The sequence below is a fragment of the Eleutherodactylus coqui genome, chromosome 2, assembly GCF_035609145.1.
Source record: "Eleutherodactylus coqui strain aEleCoq1 chromosome 2, aEleCoq1.hap1, whole genome shotgun sequence".
NCBI classification, from domain to species: domain Eukaryota; kingdom Metazoa; phylum Chordata; class Amphibia; order Anura; family Eleutherodactylidae; genus Eleutherodactylus; species Eleutherodactylus coqui.
In genome coordinates this window covers 262,487,658-262,505,291 of record NC_089838.1, presented here as the reverse complement: position 1 = coordinate 262,505,291, position 17,634 = coordinate 262,487,658, and the positions used below count along the sequence as shown (strand labels likewise).

Below are 17,634 nucleotides of genomic sequence, written 5' to 3'. Positions count from 1 at the left end.
CTTTGTCGAGGGTGGCCTGAACCCGGTCACCTGGGGTGCGTGCCCTCACAATCTGCTGGTGCCAATACCTTCTAACAGGCTGGTCAGAATGGCACAGGTGATGGGCAATTCGTCAATACGACCATCCAGCTCCTCACATTCCAATTATGCGCCCCTCTCAGATGTAACTGCATACCAAGTTTTGCAGCAAAACGACTAGATGCTTATTTTTCTTTTGCAATGAGTGTATTTATTTTCTGGCACCTATGTGTCCTCTTACCATTGTCCATATATTGGCACATGGGTAGACTGCATTCTGGGTCATCTGTCCAAGTTTATTTATATACTGTACAAGCACATTGCACTTCGCCTTGTTCCTGGATGCCATGGCCCTCATTCTATACACGTCATTGTCCACATGTCCTTGATGCCAGTAATGTCAATCGCAACCAAAAAAAGGTAAAGCACCAATTCAGCCCCAATTACATTCATTGGAAAGATCTGAGGAATGCCCCAGACTCGTTAACCAGGGCAGTGCATCCCAGCAAGCAAAGAAGTCAGTAGGTTCTCGTTTTATTAAAGGCCTTTTCCATGGAAATACTATTGATGAGCTATGCTCAGGAGTATCCATCAATACATGGGGAAACCCCTTTACGTTCACATGTAATACAAAAGCAGTGGTGATTTGTCTTATATCGTGCTTGAATAAGGCTTGCTGTAAGCCAAAATTTCACCGCTTTTTATTATATGGGATCTTAAAGGGGTTGTCCGGCCATAAACATTAGGTCTCATTACTTCTGTTTGCCCATTTCCATGCACTTTGTAATATACATTGTGCATGGAAAATGAAGCAAACAGAAGTTTTGGACTTACCTGAAGGGGTGACCCCCCCCCCCCCCCCTGTGTTGCTCCTCCGTCGTCCCTGGTTACCACAAGAATCTTCTCTTCTTGTCGGGCCGCAGCAGCTCTTGTCGGCGCGGGAACGAGCCCCTTCTCATCCGTGCATGCGCAGTTCTTCTCTCTGCAGCCGGGACCGATATACGATCTTCTTGTGTGCAGGGGGGGGGGGGGGGGAGGATGGAAGAGCCTCAGAGCAGGAACTGAGCTCCCGCCCCCTCTCTGCCTCCTCTCCGCCCCTCTGCACTATTTGCAATGGGGAGAGCCGAGACGAGGGTGGGGCTAATTCTCGGACCTTAGCCCCGCCCCCGTCCCGCCTCTCCTCATTGAAAATAGTGCAGAGGGGTGGAAAGGAGGCAGAGAGGGGGCGGGAGCTCAGTTCCTGTGGAGTAAAATGGAAAAAAAAAAAGACATTTCGCCATCTTTCAGTGCGTCTTGTTTCTACGGCGCACACAAACTGCAACAAAAGTGATAACTTTATTCTGTGGGTCGGTACGTATTACTACGATACCAAACTTGTATAGGTTTTTTTTTTTTTCAAAGACCTTTAATAATTTTTTTTCAACTATTTTCTGCATTTTGTGCCCGCAATAACTTTTTTATTTTTCCATCAACATAGTTGAGCGAGGGCTCATTTTTTGCGGGATGTTCTGTAGTTTCCATTAGTACCAATTTAATACATATGACTTTTTGATCGCTTTTTATTGCGTTTTTTCTGGGAGACAGTAACTAAAAAAGTGCATTTCTGGCGGTCTTTATTTTTTTCCGGACAGCGTTCACTGTGCGGGAAAAATAATGCACTAATTTGATAGATTGGACTTTTACGGACGCAGCGATACCAAATACATATTTTAATTTTATGATTTAGATTTTTTAATAATAGATATGGCTAAAGGGGGGTGATTTAAACTTTTATAACTTTTTTAATCCCCACGGGGATGGCTTGATAGGCAGTCTGGTAAGGCAGCCCTGGGGCCTTTCAGAAGGCTCCCAGCTGCTATGATACAATAAACTATAATAACAATGCAGTATTTTATTGGTAGTGTGCACATATAAATGTAGCCTTGTTTTCTATATGCTTGATCATAAATTAGTAGAGGTTTATTTTTGCATTTACCCCTTCCCAGAGTATACTAGGGACAGTAAAATTAAATTTTACTCTGAATAGATTAAAAAACATAAAACACAACAGGGCACACTGAACTAGCCAATCATATGCTCTGCTCTACCACCCAGACTATGGGCTGATCTCATTTTCCTTCGTTTTGCTTATACCTTTGGGGGGGGGGGGGGGGGTTAATACTCTGCTAGGAACTTCAATTATGTTTTATTATTTTCACGAGTATAGATAGACCATTTTGAACTTCCAGCTAGTTTAGGTCAGTATACTTTGCTAGAACCTGCAATTATGCTCTATCATCCTAGCAAGTATTGACAGTAAACTCTGAACTCCTAGCTAGTCAGCCTAGATGCAATGGTCCTTCCTCCGACCAATGCTATCAGATGTTACATGTAGAGGACTTCTCTGGTTAGACATCAAAGATACACCAGGCAAGGTGATATAAATCTTTACCATCTAGACTTCTTAGCCCAGTTTTGGACTCCTATTATGGAGCAGCAATAAGACTGGGCAGAATTATACAACCTTTAGCCTCCACAAGGCGACAATTTTCCAACAAAATAGATTAGTCCTCTCTATACATAAGTGCTGGTGGTCTACAACATCTCCCTCATGCCATCATTGGATTGAGTGCATCACTCATGCTATTTGCACCAGGGTAACTATTCCAAACTATGATTCACGCACAAATGCTTAGGCTGGATTCACACAGGGCAGATTTGCCGCGGTTTTGCCGCAGCAGAATCGCCCGCGGCCGCTAATCTCGGGATTAGCCAGACATGTGGACGAGGTTTCTCAGAAACCTCGTCCACATGGGACAGCTAATCCGCTGCGGTAAATTCGGTTGAAACCACGGCTGCCGCAGCCGCAGTTTCAAAAGAAGCAGCATGTCTGTTTACTTTCGGTTTTTTGTTTATTTATGTTACGGCCGCGCTCTCCTCTATGGGAGAGCCGGCCGCAACGGAAAAGCGAGCGGCCGGGCCGCTTCAAAGCCGCCGCGGTCTCCCGGCAGAAATCTCGCGGTTTTTGCTGTGGCCAAACCGCAAGATTTCCGACGAAAATACGCCCCATGTGAACCCTGCCTTACTCTTCTAATGACTGACATTAGTGCAGTATATAGTGGTGACTAAAATACTGTACGATTGTAAAAATGTATCAGTAAGACTCATTTTACTTCCTGATAATCCGCTACACTTGCAGAGAAACGCGTAGAAGACATTAAAAACTGGGCACATATTTCTGATAATTATAAGTGCCACATATAATCTTAGGTCGACAGTTCGTGTATTCGAGTCTTTGGTACTATTGTGCCTAAACGCACCAACCACTGTGGGTCTCTATTTACGTCTGCAACGTTATTTGTTATTCAGTAACTAGAAATTAAATCGGCCCCTCCCCTAGATATCATTTAGCATAAATCTACATATACTCTAGGTGTTTCTGGGACATTGGGCTAATATCCCGATGCATGTATGTCCATATAGTGGTTGTTCCTAGTCTATCAGGGGGACTATCCGCGTTCTAGTTCTCGCTTGGCTAGTTCAGTGTCCCCTGTTGTGTTGCATGTTTTTTAATCTATTCAGAATAAAATGTAGTTTTACTATCCCTAGTGTACTCTGTGACGGGCTATTGTTTAGAAATGGACGACTGCCTCTGGGGCTCCTATTTTTGCATTTACGTCATGCAACATTATAATATTTATAAGTGCTGTTTATAAATTTACAGTGGTAATTATAATATATGTCATTGCTATGTGTATTTCTTGTATATGAAACACCCAGTTTTCCTGGCCATTCTATACAGCACCGCCTGCCGTGCCAATGCACTGACTTTGTGGAAGGCATAACCTTCTGAGTTTTGAAACACAGACCACTTTTCATTGTGACCATTAGGTTAGTTGGTGTCCGGCGTGTGAAGCACATACTGCAAAAGCATACTGAGTGCTGTAAGACTTCATTAAGATTTAGATAATGACTTATAGTATTGCTAAGTTTACAGTGATGTTGTGCTTGAAAAAAGAGATATTTTGTTTGCCGCCTTGGAAACACGTCATAGCTGTTCTTTTATCTATTTGACTTAATAAAGCAACTTTTGAAGAACCCTTTGTGCTTGTACTTGTTTGGCCTAGCCGGGTGATACTGAAATGGAATAGCAGTCCTGGAAGAAGGCAGACAGGAGCATTTGCTGCCCCCTCCAAGAATTTTAAGTTCTATTATATGTAATTACTTTTTTCTACTGTCGGAACTTATTGAAGAAGAGGTCACTACACACAAGAAGCCTCTGAGAGCCTTTTTATAGGCCAAGTGGGGAACCTCTTTTAGGACCCCAGGTGGCAAGAGCATTCATTTAATCACACCACAACTCATCATTTATATATCTGCCTGAGATGGAACTGCATGCTGAGTTTTGCAGCAAAATAACTTCTTCTAGGTGCTGGAGAATTTTTTATTTTTTATTTTGACAAGAAGTGTACTAAATAAGCTCTTGCTACTGATGCTAGCAAGTAAAACAGTCTACGGGAGCGTAATCTCACGCATTCTCATGATAGTAGCTTTGTTGTCCAAAGAATTAAAAAAAAAAGGTACTGAAGTCCCCAAATGCCTCACCACTCACACTATACACACTAACATTCTGGATAAAATCATCATTCACACTCCACCCCGCCATACTGTGCACATCTCCAGCCCTTTACCTTCAGTATCCCCCCATTACTTGTAGTATGTAAGCTCGTTGGAGCAGGACCCTCACCCCTATTGTTTCCATCAACTGATTACTATGTAACCGTGGTTCTGTAATGTTTGTACTTTTGTCTTTCTGTATTCCCCCCTGTCTATGTAAGCGCTGCGGAATATGTTGGCGCTATACAAAAATAGACTATCATCATTACCTGAAACTGTAAATGGTACTGTTTTCTTGTAATATTTTGAAAGGGCATAAAATGTGGCTGCAGTTAAAATGAAGTTTATGTTTAACCCAAATCCATCAATCTATTATAACTGTAGCCTCAAGCAGAATTGCATTAAAGTTCAGCCAAAAACTATGCCATCCAGTTTTTGGACAAGGTCTCATATAGGTTTATCCATCAGCACTTTTTGGGCCGTGATCCTATAATCCAGTTTCTCCATTACAATATCAACACCCTTGTCTGAGAGCTTGATAATAATTTCATTATTCTGATGCAGTTCTTCTTTATCTAGCAGATACATACTTGCATTTAGCGATGCTCCTGTGAACTTCTCCTGCTCCTGCCCTGGCTGACCTGCACCCCCACAGGTAAACAGATCTAATCATTAACCCTTTTGGGACCCACCACTTGCTTGTATGTTTTAAACACCAGCTGAATTGACGAAGGGGTTATCCCCGAAACACGTTTTCATAAGCTGATCACGTACTTAAATAAATAAAAGGAGAAGTTTCCCAAACCTTTGGTCACTTCCTATTTGCTTTAATCTGGAGTGTTGCGCCTTCTCCACTGCCAGTATTAGTCCTATTCTCTTACTTCATCACGCCCACCCAGGTGGTGTGTCATCTGGTCAGGCAGCACCTCCACTATTGAAGTTACCACCTCACTCTCTTCACCACTTTTATAGTATCATTGTTCACAACCAACACAACTGTACGGGTTTTGCTCCACCTCTCTTTTCCTATTAGCTGTGTGGCACAAAGCTGCAGTCTAGGATCTACACAAATGTGTAAGATGGCTGTCAGGAAAATCCTAATTAAGATTGACAATAGCACCCCCCCCCCCCCCATTGTGATTATGACATCATTGCAGTTGTGACATTGTGTTATCATGATTGTCACAATCAAAATTGATGGACAAGAATTGCCTTGTGGCAAACGTTCTTTTCAGGTTTGGGGTTTCTAAAGCCTAGTGTGACCCTTGTGGGCCATCTTTATCTTCTATCTAGTATATATTCTATCCTAACTTAATTATATCCTCTGCTGAAATGTCTTGCTATATAACACAGGTCCCTGCTGCATACTCAGGTTCCGACCTAAAACCTCACATATATAGCTCCCCAACATATTTCGCCAGTGACCTGGCGTCATCAGGGGACTGGTGCTATAAGCTTATAGAGAACCGTATGGTTATCAAAGTATGTCCAAGTTACATATGCTGATATCCGGCACTGTTGTCCCATTCAGTTCAATGTAATAGTGCTGCAGTACTCCCACTGGCCGCTCTGAAGAATACAACATCCCGAGTACAAACAGGATTGCAATAGGCTGCAGCGCTCACACAAGTGCCTGAACCCCTTCAATCAGATGATCGGCGAGGCTCTAAGGTGGCAGACTCCCACTCATCAGATATTAATGGCCTATCCCAAGAATTTTCAAGAGCTGGATACCCCCTTTAAAAATTGTGATTCTCCCCCCCCCCCCCCAATAGCGGTATGTGAACGTCTATAATTTACGTAAAGTGGAGTAAAGAGGGGGTGACATGGATGCAATACGATAAGCTTAAGAGGCCAGGCACCTGCATTTTACAGGAGGGATACTGAATTTTTAAAGCGTGGGGCTACCAGCTGTCACACGTTTCTTGCAATAATCGCAAGGTTGCTTGTGACTTTTTCCGTACAGAAACACTGACTTTATATCTGTATAAGGGCTTTTACCCACTAGTGTTGTTTTTTTTTTAACGCAATATCGCTGGTTTTTTTTTCAAATGGGACTTTCTAATGTTAAAATCGCAAGTTTGTGCAATTGTGTTTTTTGTGCGATGCGATTTTAACATTAGAAAGTCCCATTGAAAAATAATGCAGTGATATCGCAGAGTTAAAAAAAAACACTAGTGGGTAGAAGCCCTTACTGTGATTGTCCTACTAGCAGGCTTGGGAGCAGCATTGTTTCCAATGAAGGGCTCTTTCACACAGGCCCCCCCAAAAAAAACACATGAAGGAGAGGCAGCTGCAACCAAGTCACGACTGCATCTCCTGTTTTCAAGCCCATTCAGACAGCCGGTGGGGAAGGGGGGTGGGTGGGGTATTTCGCTCTGCTTAACTCCCTCCCCTTCTCCGGCTGTTGGCAAAGGGAGTGGGTGGGAGGTTAGCAGAGCTGTTGCGCTAATTTCCCTCCCCCTTTCTGCACCTTGCCAGCAAGGGGAGGGGGTGGTTCAATGTGGGAGCTTAGCAGAGCTAGTCCCGCCCAAGCCTATGGGAGCTGCTGGCAAGGGGAGGGGGACAGACTTTAGCAGCGCAAGCTGCTGCTAAACTCCCTCCCACCTCCCTTTTTTCAACAGCTCTCATAGGAATCCATGGGACCTTCCGGCGTATTACCGCAAAAAATAGGACAAGACCTACCTTTTCTGAGCATGTATAGAATCGTCCGTCCAGAATCCGCACTGAATATCTTTTCCGTCCAGCCGATTTTACGCACCAAAAAAAAATTTTTTTTTAAAAAATCACCCATCTGAACAAATGCATTGGAATCCAATGCTTCAGATGGCCATGATTTTCGGCCGTTTTTTTATTTCAAGCGAAATAGCTGCGATAAAACGCTCGTGTGAAAGAAGCCTCAAATAAACAATCCCTTAGAAACTACATTAACTACATGTAACAATTATTGTTCAAACGAACGAATCGGAGTGAGAATAGTTACCTGTAAAAAAAAAAACCCGCTCACTATTTGTTCACTTGTCATTAGCGCTGACTGTCAGTCATCGAACAAACTAGCGCTAGATCAGTGGCTTCTTGTTATGCGAAGGGCTGAGAACTTTTACACGTAGGTTAAGCACTGAGCGAGAAGCCAGTAAAAAGCCTTTGTGGTGTCGTCAGCGCTCATGAAGTCGTTTAAACGCCTGTCGGCGCATGTAAAAGGGCTGTAAGGTTCATGACTTTACTGATGTTCAAAATGACGGACCCAAAGTCCCCGCATTAGGTCACCCTCACGCAGGCGATAGAACAATCGCAGCGCTTTTACTTGGGCAGAGCTGCCTTGTGCAGCATTCAGTTTAGCAACACAGACTCCATGTGTGGTTGTACAGATGTAGCAATGTTTAACTTGACTCAACGGTACAGAAAGTTTTATATTGTTTGCCCTTTCAATGGCTTTTCAACAGCTTAAAGGTTATGGAAAGCTTTGTGTATGAATAATCAATATAAATATCTTAGTGTCTGGTGGAAAGAAAATATACACTTACCTGTTTTTTGCACTGAGCTTTCCTTCTTATGCTTTTAGAAGTGCTCCTACATACTGGTTTCTGCCTCTTGTGGGTCGTTCCTAACCCTGATCACTTGTTGTCTTCTCATGAACCAGCAAACGTTCAGCTCCCCCTCTCTTCTCCTCTTTCACAAGCTGTTTAGTATAACTGTGGACATTCAATACTACACAGCTATTATATCTCTTTAACCCCTTAATGACACAGCCTATTTTGGCGTAGAGGACCAAGCGATTTTTGGTATTTTTTCATCTCCATTTTTCAAAAGCCATAACTTTATTTTTCCGTTGACGCGGCCGTATAAGGGCATGTTTTTTGCGTGGCGAGCTGTAGTTTTTATCGGTGCCACTTTTGGGTACATAGACTATATCGTAAAACTTTTATAATTTTTTTATGATAACAGGGAGAGAAAACGCATCAATTCTGCCATAGCTTTTTTTTTTTTTTTTACAGCGTTAATCATGCAGCATAAATGAAACACAAAATTTTTTGTGCGGGTCGGTACGGTTACAACGATACCAAAATTCTTATATTTTTTTAAGGGATTTTACACTTTTTTGCAATAAAAACCCTTTTTTTTGGAAATTTTTTTTTTCTCTATCGCTGCATTCAAAGTCCTGTAACTTTTTTATTTTTCTATGTACGGAGCTCTATAAGGGCTTATTTTTTGCAAGACGAGCTGTAGTTTTTGTTGGTTCCATTTTGGGGAATGTACGGCTTTTTTGATCACTTTTATTGCAACTTTTTGTACACGTCGTTACGGACGCGTCAATACCCAATATGTGGGGTTTTAATTTTCTTTTACCTTTTTTTATGCTAATATTAGAAAAAGCATAAAAAAAAAAAGTTTTTTTTACATTTTTCTTTTCTTTTTTTTTTACACTATTTGAATCCCTCTGAGGGACTTGCAGCACTGTGCCTATGATTGCTGTCATAAGGCATGGCAGAGCTACTGCTCTGCCATGCCTTATCGCTTACACAGCGATCATAGGCAATACAGGACGCCAGTGTCTGGTGTCCTGTTGCCATGGTGACAGGCCGGGCTCTCGCGATGACATCGCGAGTGCCGGCCGGAGACACAGAGGGAGTGCGGTCCCTCTGTGAACTCTTTCCCTGCCGCGATCTACTTAGATCGCGGCAGGGTAGGGGTTAACAGCGGGGGGCGCATCTCCGATGCCCCCCCGCTGTTGCAGCGGGACGTCGGCTGTGACTGACAGCCGGCTCCCGCTGCAGGATAGCGCGGGATCATATGTGATCTCGAGCTATCCCCAGGACGTACCGGTACGTCCTGTTGCGGGAAGTACCAGGCTTCCAGGACGTACCGGTACGTCCTGGGGCGGGAAGGGGTTAAAGGGGTTCTGTTAAAAAAATAAAAAAAAAAATTCTATACTTACCTATTTCTCTCCAGTCAGTCTACTTACCACATCTTCTCCTTGCCGATCTTCTCCTGTCTCCTGCAGTTACCCCGGGTCACCTCACCACAAGCCGTCTGGATCCTCTTCTTCCGGTGACTAAGTGTCCATTCACAGGCAGTCGTCTTCCTGACGGGCAATGTATGCTACGTCACTAGTGACGTAGCGTTCACAGCCTAGCAGGGAGTGCCGAGCTATTACAGAGAATGGTGGTCCTCTTTCCCCACCCTGTAGTGCAATTGTATTGACAGACTCTGCAGATCCTCCAGATCATCCCCCTTTTCCCCTCCTGCCCTGTCATCTGGTACCCTGTACCATTATAATTACTATTACAATAATTATTGTATTGATATACTGTTTTCAGTTCATCTTTGTCCCCCTTCCTCTGTCATCCGGCACTCCACAGTACTATTGTAATTTTTATGTTCTGCTGTCCCCTCTGTGATCCCAATTCTGACCAGCTGAGAATTACTTGGGTTTATGTGGTCAGTTTCTCAGTCTGTGTAATGTTGTTACATGGATCCTACCACAGAAGCTGCTTAGAAGACGACATATGCACTCCTGTCAGTTACTAATGATGATCACAACAGCTCATCCTCCCAACTGCATACTTATAGTCTGTAGCTTATTTTATAAGAATGTAGAAGGGAAGGTAATTTAAACTGTCCTCCCAGCAGGCACAAATGGTATAGCCTCTAGCTAATGCTGTGCCGATGCATCATGGGATTGATTTGAAAGTGAAGGTAAAAAAATCTCACCCACAAGATAGTGCCTAATAAGCATCAGACAGGGGGCTGCACTGCATGGAAGTGGCTGCAATATACAGAGGAGACCTCCAAAATGTGATTGCAATCATGTGAGAGGTGTGGAGCAGGAATAGAAAAAAAATGTGGATTGGAGTCCTTTAAGTTTATAAGTGATCAGCATAGAGAGCAATATATGCAAATTGCTTGTCATATGGAGAACATATCACACTAGTAGAGATGAGCGAGCATGCTCGGTAAGGTCAGTTACTCGAGCGAGCCTCGCTCATCTCGAGTAACTGCCTTCTCCTCCGAGTGTGCTCGGGAGGGGGGGTGGGAGGAGTGAGAGAGAAGGCAGTTACTCAAAATGAGCGAGGCTCGCTCGAGTAACTGACCTTAACGAGCGTGCTCGCTCATCTCTACACACTAGGCCAACACGGCGGGCTGCTATACACACCATTTTAGATTATCTTTCAATGATGATCATTATCCCAATACAACTATTACCAAATGTGTTAAAGTAAAAATATCAGTTGTTTAATTTTACACTACATATTGCACATTCATAGTTTCATAACCCAGCAAGAACTCATTTGTAACTTCAGTGGCACAGCACCATATCTAAGTCTTCTGGTTGCAAAGAATAAACCTTTATTTGGACGGCACCTTTTACATATTGCCAGAAATATTTCAGCACTACAAAAAAAAAGTGATTCAATATATCTCTTAACTATATTTTCAGAGCCTGCTGATGCCAACTTAAGTAGTCTGAGATTCATATACAACTTATGTCCATGCTCTGTGGTAGGAACATGCTCCACTGAATGGCACTTTATTACAGACACTGGCCCTTCCACGATCAGTGCTTCTCTGCATGGAAATTAGACCCGTAACCCCGGAATGCAACAGAAAATCAAGTAATAGAGTTTTCTATGGATCAGTTTCAGTGTGAATCCACATTAGAATGGGAAAATTGAACAATTTGAACAACTTCCAAAAAGACTAGCCAGGGCTAAGATTTCATCCACTGCCAACCTTGTAGGGTTCTCTCATGCAAGTTGTCAAGAGTATAACGAGAATGATAAAACCTCCAGCGAAAGGGGATCCTATGCATTCACATAAACAACTTGTCAACAAAAGAGATCAGAAGAGGCGGTCGAGAATCATTCTGAGGAACAGGTGGTGCACAGTCAAGGAAAATGCACCCAAATACAATTCTGGTGCCGCAACTAATGTGTCCAAATACAAAGCTCATCATTCCTTAGCATGGACGGGCTAGAACAGTAGATGACCAGTTTGATCCATTGTTGTGTAACGAGAAAGGGCAAAACTCCAGTGGGCAAAAGAGTGCAAAAAACAGATCATGAAGTAGTGGAAAAACATCAACTAAATCCCATGAATCCAGATTTCTATTTCACCATTTTGATGGCAGGGTCAGAATGTGGTGCAAATAGCAAGAATTGATGAACCCTTCCAGTCAAGTGTCAACAGTCCAGGCTAGTGGAGGTGAAGTAATGTTGTGAGGAATATTCTCTTGGCACACCCTGGATCCTCTGCTACCTGTGGATGGACATTTGGACAATAGGGCTAACCTAGCCATTCTGACGGACAGTGTAAGCAACTGCCATGAAGGTTTGAACTTAATGGCAGAAGGCTATTTTCAGAAGGACAAAAACCCATGCTAAAAGGGCCGTATAGTCGTGACCTGTTGTACTCCTAAAGGCCAAAAGGAGGTTCAATGCGTCACTCGATGAGCGTCTTTAATAAAGAAGCCATTCAGTGTACCCTGTTTCCCCGAAAATAAGACAGTGTCTTATATTAATTTTTGTTCAAAAAGGTTGAACTTTTTTACATGTATAGCTGCCTGGACACTATTTAAATTGACTTTTTTAATTAACTGTTAGCAGGGCTTAATTTTGGAGTAGGACTTATATTTCAAGCATCCTCAAAACCTGAAAAATCATTTTGCATCCTCAAAAATTCTGGAAAATCCTGCTATGTCTTATATTCAGAGTATGTCTTATTTTCAGGGAAACAGGGTATGTGTCACAGGGACAGTCATGTGACTTATGGGTGATAATTCTGATCAAAACTAATAGTTATTCATAGTACATATTCAGTATAAGTGTCTGTAACACCAACAGTGCTCAAGTGCTGCCCATTACTAGAACCATTAAGGTGATGTTAAAGGGCCAAGAAATTCATTCAACATTAATTCTTTGGTCCCAGTAATAAAAACAAACAAAACAAAAGTTTACAGTGAAAGGATGTGGAGAAGTGAGGGTTAAAAAAAAAGAAAAATCCCTGAAGAATTTTAGGTAAATTCTGATCCCACCCATTTAAAAATAAACTGGCAGACATCAATGCGTCTTCCTCTTCCGACTTCTCAAACGTCTACATCTTTGTTTGTACAGGTGGCGGAGATTAATGAATCCTCCTGTCATGGAAGAAAAGATTGAAAAATGAAGCCTAATTGACTTATATTTTATCTCTATACATATGAACACATCGAGTTGTTTGCACGACTTCAAATGTTCTAGTACAGCGTTTATCAACTCCCGCCTTCAAGTCCTCCCAACATCCGATGATATAGAGAGGCAGTGATAAAAATCACATCACCTGTGTAATACTAAGGGAATCCTGAAGACATGACTTGCTGGGGGTACTAAAGGTGTATTCTGGAGGTAGGGAATTTTTCAGTTTTTATCCTTCTACACAGAAGGGGGTTCTTTACCGTAAGAGGAGAGAGACTATGGAACTCTCTGCCTGAGGACGTGGTGATGGTGAATTCAATAAAAGAGTTAAAGAGGGGCCTGGACGCCTTTCTTGAACATAACAATATTACAGGTAATAGTCATTAATTACTTGAGAAGGGTCGGTGATCCTGGGATTATTCTGATTGCCAGATTAGAGTCGGGAAGGAGTTTTTTCCCCTTAAATGGGGAAATTGGCTTCTACCTGTTTTTTTTGCTTGCCTCTGGATCAACATTGGGGATGGGGTGAATAGGCTAACTTGATGGACACATGTCTTTTTTCCCCATACTATGTTACTCGATAGGTGAAAACTGATATATTGGTTTGCCCCCCTTCTGGCTAACTACTCCAGTCAGCACAGCTATTTCTGTCAGCCCCAATGAAATGAATAGAGTGGCACTGCATATGTGTGGCAAGCACCAAATTCACTCGTCAGAGCAGGGATCCAGCAGTGATCACAAATAGGGCAAACTGATAGCTATTGTTTCAGCTCTATCCCGCTCCCTGATGACAGGCGGGGTAAGAAGAACAGAGCCGTCCAGCCCTGTTCTCCATTCCTCGCTCGGAGCGCTCGGCTGTATAACAGCTGGGTGCTCCGTGCAGAAAACAGCTCGATGCAGAAGACAAGCGGGGACACTCCGCTTGTCTTCTGCATCCTCCGCTCGCAGCGCTCGGCTGTATACTACCTGGGCGCTCCGAGTGGGGAACAGCTGGATGTAGAAGACAATCAGTCCCGCTTGTCTTCTGCATTCTCCGCTCAGAGCACAAGGTGATCGATTAACGTTTGAGCAATCATCTTGCGCTGTAAATGACACAATGATTATCGCTCAAAAGAAATCTTTTGAGTGATAATAATTGTGTCTAAATGTGCCTTTAGCTAAAGACATGAGCATGGAAGATCTGTCAGCTTTATTTGAACGCTTCTTCCCCAATTTCAATATGAATAGCCCATACATTGATGCAAATTAGTAGCCCAATTGTGCTTTCATACAAGTAAAAGGTTAAAAACAAGTTACATGTCAGAAACGTCCTTTCCATACATAGTAACATAGTATATCAGACAATGTCCATCTAGGTCAGCCTGTTTCAACCCCTTCCTTGTTGGTCCAGAGGAAGACAATTCCTTCTTGACTCCATAATGGCAGCCAGAGTAATCCCTGGATCAACATTTGAGATCATCAATTCACCTGGTATTTAGTGTATATATCCTGTAATATCATAGTGCTCTAGAAAAACATCTAGTCCCCTCTTAAACTCCTCTATGAATTTTGCCATCCCCACGTCCTCAGGCAGAGAGTTCCAGTCTCACTGCTCTTACAGTAAAGAACCCCACTTCTGTGTTGGTGAAAACCTGCTTTTTTCTAGACGTAGCGGATGCCCTCTCGTTACCGTCGCAGTCCTGGGTATAAACAGATCATGGGAGAGATCCTTGTATTGTCCCCTCATGTATTTATACATGGTTATTTGGTCGCCCCTTAGCCATCTTTTTTCCAGGGTGAATAATCCTAATTTTGATAGCCTCTCCGGGTATTCCAGTCCTCCCATTCCGTTTATTAATTTAGTTGCCCTTCTTTGAACTTCCTCAGGCACTGCTCATCTTTCTTGAGCCCCGGTGTCCAGAACTGTACACAGTATTCCATGTGAGGCCTGACAAGTGCCTATATAGTGGAAGAATAATGTTCTCGTCCCTTGCTTTTGCAGCAGCTGATTGGCATTGACTGCTCCAGTTAAATCTACAGTCCACCAGTACCCCCAGGTCTTTTTCCTTATCACTTTTCCCTAGCAGGGATACTAATTATATAATACCTGTACAGTATATCTGACTACGTATATGAGGCTTATGGGTTGTAAGCGCATTTTTAGTTTTGGTCTCCTGACTTAAACTGCATTTAGAAGTTGGAAGATAAGAACTTACCGATAAACAAGAGCACCAGGTAGATGGAAAGGAAGACGGAGAAGCTGACATTCACATTCAGTGGGGATGGGAGCTGGAGGCTGAATTTCCCGGTCTCCGTGAAGATCGGCATTGACAGGATTATACAAACAGCTATGGGAGATGAACCATCAGCTATAATCACATCCACACAAACACAGCTTACAAAGTTCATCCAATGTGATAACCTAGCGAAAGGATTAGGGCAGTAAGTGCTGTCTAAAGTCCCAGCACCTCTTCTAGTAGAGTGCGAAATCTGCACCAATACCATTGAACTGTAAGGCTCCAGGGACTGAAGTCTCGAGCTCGTCCCATGTTTTCTAGAACTCAGGAATCATGGTGGGGGTACAAGCTCTAAGGAACTTCTAATTTCACTACCCTCTATAATGACACTCATTTGTAACGAGGAGTGTACTGAGTGTAGGTACATGAAGGTCTATTAAGAAGGCAGGTGACAATATCTAACAAGTACTCTGTACATGAAGTTATTACAGATGCTGTATCCATGACCCACCATTATTACGTACCTTCTGAAACAATACCCAGTGGGTAGGTAGGAATCCAGATAGTGTACCTAATCCATGTAAGCAGCTTCCACTGCATGTCTATGGAGGCCAACATGTAGAATGGATACCTGGTGACAATGGAAGGTCAATAACATCAGCTCACATACATATTAAAAGGGCACTTAACGGACATGTCCACCGTGTACAATCCACTACTCGAATAGCAATTTCCCGACACCAAATAATTTGCATGGTGTCCTGCTGCTGGGACGCCTAATAAGCAGGTGTAATCTGTGTAGAAAGTATTTAACCCCGCTTCAGGATGCAAGTTTATGCCCAAGCTGGGAAGAGGTTCCCACAAATGGATGTAAATGTATTTCCTATGGAAGGCACTGATCGAAAACTGAGCCTGCGTCATCTCTAGTGGGAGCCGGCTGTGCCGGACAGCCAGGCCCCTGCTGTAGCAGAGGGGATTGGTGGGAACACTGTCCCTCTGCTGCCAACACCTAATATGCCGCAATCAATATTGATCATGGCATGTAAAGGGTTCACAGACGGAGGGCGCTCCCTCTGTGATGTAATCGGCTCACGGTGATTTAATTGCGGAGGGTCGATAGGCTGCTATGGCAAACAGGTGCCAGTGCCGGGCAGTAGCATCCAGGTCTGCCATGGCCTATGATTACTATGAATAGCAATAATTAGAGATGAGCGAGCACGCTCGTTTAAGGCTGCTACTCGATCGAGTAGCAGTCTTTTCGAGTAACTGTGTAATCGCCTGAGAAGCAGGTTTAAAAAAAAAAAAATTTAAAAAAAAAAAATGTAATTTTGGTCTTAATCGTACCAACCAGCAGAAAAAAAAAAAATTAAATCTACAGCTTGCCATGCAAAGAATCAAGCCCTCATATGGCTATAGCAATGGACAAATAAAAAAAACTATGGCTTTCGAAAAGTGGAGAATAACCCGACCCCCCTTTCAAAATTGTCGCAGCCTTAGAAGCAAAACAGGCCGTGTCCTAAAGGGTTTAATAGCTCTGCAGCAGCATCACTATACAGGATTACACTGAAATTAATGCCTGTCCATGTAATGTATCCATATGCTGAGTGACAGCCATCCCTCTGTAACCACTCTGCACTCCAGTTAGTAAATAACCATTCCCTATATTTAAAATCTGAATTCCCTTTTATAGACCTAAACCAGGCCATACCTTTAAGCTTTGTTCAGATCTACACTGAAGGTTGCGTTTGGGGCCTCCAGCAAAGATCGGTATAAAATACTGGACAATATAGTGCAGCATGCTGTGCCGTATTGTCCAGCAAAATGTCGGACAGCATGACAGAGGCCTGACAGACTCTGTTATCAACGAGATTCGTCTGGCGCTGTTCTCGTCATTAGCTGGAGCTTGCATTCAGCTTTTCTGTTCCCATGATGAAACAGGAAAATGGAATTCCCCATGTGCCTAATGGACACATTTTCACCCCAAATCCCTTATTTAAGGATGTTCTAAACATAAAGTTGATACATATAGCACATTGACAGGATCTTTTTATTGCGCCTTCCTGCAATTTTCGATGTGGAGACACATTACATTAACAGGGTTGTCCCATTTCTGTTTTGCTGAAGGAAGCAGACAGCTCGGTAAGTCTTCAATAGGACTGCAGTACCCACACGGGCCACTGTGCAATGTATGGAGCCAACTGTTTCCTTCAGCCCAACTGCTAGAAGTGGGACAACGCCTTTAAACTAAATACCCAGTTGTTAGAGGATGAGGGTGGCCTGGTGCTCCCAAAGCTCTGAGTTTTGTCAACATTTCAGTGGGTGAAAGGTCCAGCAGACCTCTAGATCTATAGGGATGACTTTCCATCAGGTGGTTGGGTATAGCTGAGGCGTGGTTTGCCAACATTGACCTTAATACATAGAGCATGAGAAAAGTTCAAATCCGTGCGGAAAATTGTAAGGGGACACTAAATATTCCCCCATTTGGCATAGCCCTAAATTCACAGAAATGCAGTCTTTACATGGGTTTAGGTGATAGAAGTTCTCCACAAGCATCAACTCACGTCCTCAGGGGTTTTCAAAACAATTCCAGTTGGACTTTAATATGCCACAAAGCTGTTTTTTTCCCTCCTCAA

The 17,634-nt window shown here is 43.1% G+C and overlaps 1 protein-coding gene across 1 annotated transcript in view; it reads right to left on the bottom strand.

The window, feature by feature from the left end:
- Positions 1 to 10,945: 10,945 nt before the first annotated feature.
- Positions 10,946 to 17,634, bottom strand: part of HACD3 (3-hydroxyacyl-CoA dehydratase 3) — a 36,866-nt gene continuing 30,177 nt past the window's right edge. Inside the window, exons 9-11 of the mRNA XM_066592908.1 lie at positions 15,526 to 15,632; positions 14,981 to 15,112; positions 10,946 to 12,748 (exon numbers count right to left, since the gene is read on the bottom strand). Of these exons, the coding sequence (XP_066449005.1) occupies positions 12,672 to 12,748; positions 14,981 to 15,112; positions 15,526 to 15,632 (316 nt within the window). The 3' untranslated portion in view covers positions 10,946 to 12,671. The remainder of the gene's footprint in view (positions 12,749 to 14,980; positions 15,113 to 15,525; positions 15,633 to 17,634) is intronic.